The sequence below is a fragment of the Pyrus communis genome, chromosome 4, assembly GCF_041283825.1.
Source record: "Pyrus communis isolate YQ-2024b chromosome 4, ASM4128382v1, whole genome shotgun sequence".
Lineage (NCBI taxonomy): Eukaryota > Viridiplantae > Streptophyta > Magnoliopsida > Rosales > Rosaceae > Pyrus > Pyrus communis.
In genome coordinates this window covers 339,267-344,953 of record NC_142568.1, presented here as the reverse complement: position 1 = coordinate 344,953, position 5,687 = coordinate 339,267, and the positions used below count along the sequence as shown (strand labels likewise).

The following is a 5,687-nucleotide window of genomic DNA, read 5'->3' as shown; positions in this document are numbered from 1 at the left end:
TTATGATTGGATATTCACAAGTACATTTTAGAGTTCGGCATTCCAACGGCCGAACCATGTTTACCATCAAGACATTTATCTCTTTCTAGTATTTGTGTCTGTATAGTTTGATACTGGTTTAGCATACTTATACTCTCATGAATATAATTACTGAGACCGAACCCGGTGCCGACGATTTGTGAACTTCGCAGAGCTAGCAACCTTGTCTTCAGGCTCTAGAACCTGAAGGTCGAGATGTGTTCATTCCTCGGCTGCAGTCGCAAGATCAAGAAGTCAACAGCGCGTCCAACACCACATCAACATATTTTACTCCCCGGTCGAGCTTGGCCATCGAGTTGGCACACCCCGCACATAACTGAAAGACGTAGTTAGCTTATTAGTTACTCGGCCTGCATGCCTCGCAGACTTAGTAGTTTTTAGGGTTAACAATATCGTTTTATTTATAGTAAAAAATCAAAGATAAAATCCTAAACCATTATTTGAATTATGTCATCTCTTAAAATTTCCTCAACCAATCTTCAATTTTACATAATGAAGTTTCCTCTCAAAGTTTCCTCTCATACATGTAAGAGATTTTGGAATATTTGTTTAATTGCTTATCAAGAAAATGACAAAATTTCCTCAACTAATCTTCAATTTTACAAAATGAAGTTTCCTCTGGAATATTTGTTTAATTGCTCATCAAGAAAATGACCAAAACAAGTTTGTAAACGAGTTAAATTAGCTTAATTATGTTACGTTGGTTTGATGTGATGTGCAACTTGAGGTTTATGCTGAATCATACTGGCTTTTGCCCATCCCTAGCATATAGACATGAATTTATGTCCTAATTGTGAATTTTTTAAAAATGAGTTTTAACGAAAAGCCTACGGTACTGTTCACTTTAACGAAAAATCATATTTTTACACTAAAAAGTCAATTTTGGTACTATTCACCTTATCCTTTATTTTGTCCTTATCATTAAAACTCAAAGTTTTCAAGTCATTTTCATTAGTTTTCCTTTAAAAAAAAAAAATGATGGACTCCTCTTTGTGTTATAGGTGTTCGACTTTGGTGCGTGGCATATTTTTCACTCTTGGACCCTTTGAGATATTAGTCTTGCTAACATTTATTTATTTAACCAACAAAAAAAAATTAAAAAATCCTAAACTATTACAGAAATAATTTTGGGAAGGTAAGAGTTTCAAGCTCATGACGTATAAGTAGAAACCCAATACTTTATTCAAGAAAACATTGGAACACATGCAACAAAATCGAATTTTGCTAACATTTGTTGACCAAAAGATCATGCTAATTCTGGAGCCCTATAAGTTGGTAGTTGAACACAGGAATTGCGATCCTGTACCTACCACTTGCACCGTTATACTAATACAAATATACTGCTCGAAGCAGCCGAGCCTCTCTGGCCGCTTGCAGTCGTATCTCGTAGGTGGGTTGAGGGTGAGGGTTTCTATTCTAACAACACAATTCGTCGGGCACGTGATGCCCAGCTACCCTCTTTCACCATTTTCATATAAATACAACCGCATCTCTTAACATTTTGTCACACCCTCAACTTCTACCTTATCATTGCAACTGTAACTAGCCTTTTGATCTTTCTCGAAGATCGAATATACAGAAAAATGGTTACCGTCGAGGAAGTTCGCAAGGCTCAACGGGCCGAGGGTCCAGCCACAGTCATGGCCATCGGGACATCAACTCCTTCCAACTGTGTGGATCAGGCTACCTACCCCGACTACTACTTTCGTATCACCAACAGCGAGCACAAGGTTGAGCTCAAAGAAAAATTTCAGCGCATGTGTAAGTACTCCTTAACTTCTCCATTTTTCTTATTTTACTAATCTTGCGTTTTGGCTTCTTTAATATATACATATCAATTTGTCTATAGTTCATCAGCTGTGAATCTATAATTTGTTGCATAATTATTTTGTATATACATGCAAATATTTTCAGGCGACAAATCTATGATCAAGAAGCGTTACATGTACTTGACTGAAGAAATTTTAAAAGAGAACCCAAGTGTGTGCGAGTACATGGCTCCTTCAATTGATGCGAGGCAGGATATGGTGGTTGTTGAAGTCCCAAAACTTGGCAAAGAGGCTGCCACCAAAGCCATCAAGGAATGGGGACAGCCCAAGTCCAAAATCACCCACTTGGTCTTTTGCACCACCAGTGGTGTCGACATGCCTGGCGCCGACTACCAGCTCACCAAGCTCTTGGGTCTCCGCCCCTCCGTCAAGCGCCTCATGATGTACCAACAAGGGTGCTTCGCCGGTGGGACGGTCCTCCGTTTGGCCAAGGATTTGGCCGAAAACAACAAGGGTGCACGTGTTCTTGTTGTGTGCTCTGAGATCACCGCGGTCACCTTCCGGGGGCCTAGTGACACCCACCTTGATAGTCTTGTGGGCCAAGCTTTGTTTGGCGACGGTGCAGCGGCCGTCATCATTGGTGCGGATCCAGTGCCCGAAGTCGAGAAGCCCTTGTTTGAATTGGTGTCGGCCGCACAAACCATTCTCCCCGACAGTGATGGGGCTATCGACGGACATCTCCGTGAAGTAGGGCTTACATTTCACCTTCTCAAGGACGTTCCCGGGCTTATTTCGAAGAACATCGAAAAGAGCCTTAACGAGGCCTTCAAGCCTATAGGCATTTCGGACTGGAACTCGCTCTTCTGGATTGCACACCCAGGTGGCCCCGCTATTCTGGACCAAGTAGAGGCCAAGTTGGCACTGAAGCCGGAGAAACTAGAAGCAACAAGGCAAGTGCTATCGGATTACGGTAACATGTCGAGTGCGTGTGTGCTTTTTATTTTGGACGAGGTCAGGAGGAAGTCTGCCGAGAAAGGACTCAAAACGACCGGAGAGGGACTGGAGTGGGGTGTGCTTTTCGGATTTGGGCCGGGCCTCACGGTGGAGACCGTCGTGCTTCATAGCGTGGGTTTAACGGCTTGAAGTTGAAGTTTCAATAACTATTTATCTATCTGCTTTGTATTTGTACTAAAATTTCCACCGGTATATCTTGTGGTTATTTCTTTGGGTTTTTGGATTTTTTACTTTGACTTGGGGAAACTTTGATGATATTTACGAATTGAAGACACAGTGAAGGGAACCGTGCATGTAAGGATAAATTAATAAATATATTGGAGCTACTCTTCCATGCTTCACCCGACCAAGTATTATAAATTTATAATCGCTTAGTTACTCTTCTCTTCCATGTTTGAACATACAGTTAGTTTTGCAAAACTAAGACTTCAATTCATATCTACAATTCGTTTTGTTATTTTAGTTTTACTTTTGTTGTTTAATGATAAAAAAAAAATACAAGGGACGAAGTATTTCTTATTTCTTCTTTTCTCTCTTACTTTACCTTTCACTTTTCTCATATCTCAAGTACAAAAAATAAAATCTGAAAACTAAATCCAAAATAATTATCACACCGACCATAAATGACTCCGTTTTTAATTAATTTCAGTAAGTGACTAGAAAGGAGAGACAACCTTTATTATGTAGAAACAATATATGAAGAAAACAATTAGAGAGAGTTTTCAAGAAAAAATTTAAGCTAAATTGTTTGAATTATATCATGACTTACGAGTTTAAATTTGGTCGAGGAAATTTAATAATAGTTGCTGAAGTCCTCGAATTGTATTAGGTATTACACTTGTGGTCCTTTTCACTTAACTCCGTCACCTTTTCTGTTAAGTTGAAGGTAAAATAGGAATTTCATTCATAAAAATGAGAAAAACTCAAATAAATTAGATTTTTATTGTTTGAAAAAAAGCAATTGAGTTTAACTATTAACAATGAGGTCTATATATATATAACCCAGAAACTTCCACTTGGTTTAATTTCCAGTGATATCAAAATTGCCTTTACTTAATCAACATATTAGAATATTGTTATGGCCTATATTTAACTGACAAGGAAAAGGAGGCCGGCTGCAAAGAGAGACTGGAAAAGAGATGTGTTTGGAGAATTGTGTAGAGGAATGTGTGTGTAGAGGATGTGTTATTCCCTCTACGCAGTGCCTTTATTTATAGTAACTAGCATATGGGCACACACAAAGTGTGTGAGAAATTTTTTATTTTTGTTTTTGAAATAGAAGGAGAGAGGAAGAGAGTGATAGAGAATGTAGGGGTGAGAAGTGTTTTTTTAATTTAATTTAATTTAATTTAATTTTTTATTTTTTTTTAATTAGAGATATGTTAGGATTACATGTAGGTGAGGCTTTGAAAAAAAAAAGTAAAATTTGGTTGTGTGAAATTACATTTCTGACCCATATTTCTTATTCATGTTCTGTTTTAATTAGAGGGTTAAACTGGTAATTTCATAGGGTTTTGGTTGACAATGAGTAGTTTATTAATTAGTAGTGATAAGAGGGAGGAGAAATCCTTCATCCTCAAGGAATACAGGTCCATATAGGAAAGAATAACTAGAATAAAATATAATCTAGGATTTACACAATCACACTTAAACTAGAAAGTTTACAATACTCCCCCTTGAGTGTGTAAATACTCAAGGGTAGATTCGGCATCATGTAAAAGTTGAGGAAATCGACTCGTCGGCACTGATTATAGGAGCACGTTTATTCTCAATAAGGTAAGAACTTGCTTAAAGAAGTAAGTCTCACTAAAAACCCCTATGGCTATGGCAAAAACCCAAGTAGGGACAAAATTCATAGTCTAAGGAAAAATGCGTGAGAAATGCAAAGTCAAATGAAACGTCTACGAGACGTCATCAAGGATATGATCAGCCTAAGGTGGGTGCCTCGTTAAAATCTGGTTAGGTAACAAAAACCCAGTGGGAAAAACGCTCCTAATCATAGGGAAAAAAAGTACATTAAGATCAATCAAGTATACTTCAGGATACTCCCCTTGAGTTTGACATAATTCAAAAGAGAACTAGCAATGTCACAACTCAGAAAGTTTACGCATACCAATTCCATGAATAAACTTCTGAAACATTACATTTGGCAGTGATTTGGTGAAGAGATTGGCTAGATTGTCTTGTGAACGGATTTGCGTGACTTCAGTCTTCTAATGTTCTTATTCTGGGTGTAGTTCATTTGATGTACTAAGATTCCATCCGAATGGTGCTCTATCTCAAGATCGAGACAGTATCGAGTCTTTCTTAGATCTTTCATCTCAAATTTTGACTTCAGGTACGCCACAGTTTTCTCGAGCTTTTCAAGAGTTCCGATAAGGTTCATGTCATCGACATATACTGCAACTATCACAAAGTTAGAATGTGACTCCTTAATGAATACACAAGGGCATAGTTTGTTGTTCATATATCCTTGACTAGTCAATACTCATTCAGATGGTTATATCACATTCTTCCAGATTGCTTTAAATCGTAAAGTGAACGTCTCAGCCAGATTGAGAGCGTGTTCCGGGGTTTGGAAATATTTGATCCAATCAATGTAAGTCATTCGAGAACTTTCATATAAATTTCCGTATCAAGATCCCCATAGAGATACGTAGTTACTACATCCATCAGCTGCATACTTAGTTTTTTGGAAACTACCAAACTGATAAGGTAGTGAAAAGTAATCACATTCATAACCAGTGAATAAGTTTCATTATAGTCAATCCTGAGGCATTGTGAGAAGCCTTGCGCAATAAGACGAGCTTTGTAATGGACAATTTCGTTCTTCACATTACGATTTCGAACGAAAATCCACTTGTA

The 5,687-nt window shown here is 38.0% G+C and overlaps 1 protein-coding gene across 1 annotated transcript; it reads left to right on the top strand.

The window, feature by feature from the left end:
* The first annotated feature begins 1,394 nt into the window (after window positions 1-1,394).
* On the top strand, window positions 1,395-3,163 carry LOC137722301 (chalcone synthase). The gene is made up of 2 exons (XM_068461267.2): window positions 1,395-1,800; window positions 1,954-3,163. Exons 1-2 carry the CDS (start codon window positions 1,623-1,625, stop codon window positions 2,949-2,951), a joined length of 1,176 nt encoding a protein of 391 aa, XP_068317368.1. The 5' UTR covers window positions 1,395-1,622; the 3' UTR covers window positions 2,952-3,163.
* The last annotated feature ends 2,524 nt before the right edge of the window (window positions 3,164-5,687 follow it).

Bases quoted from the DNA above. Each gene is read 5' to 3' on its own strand.
- LOC137722301 (XM_068461267.2), top strand. From the start codon at position 1,623: ATGGTTACCGTCGAGGAAGTTCGCAAGGCTCAACGGGCCGAGGGTCCA. The intron at 1,801-1,953 runs GTAAGTACTCCT...AAATATTTTCAG, and splicing joins AGAAAAATTTCAGCGCATGT to GCGACAAATCTATGATCAAG.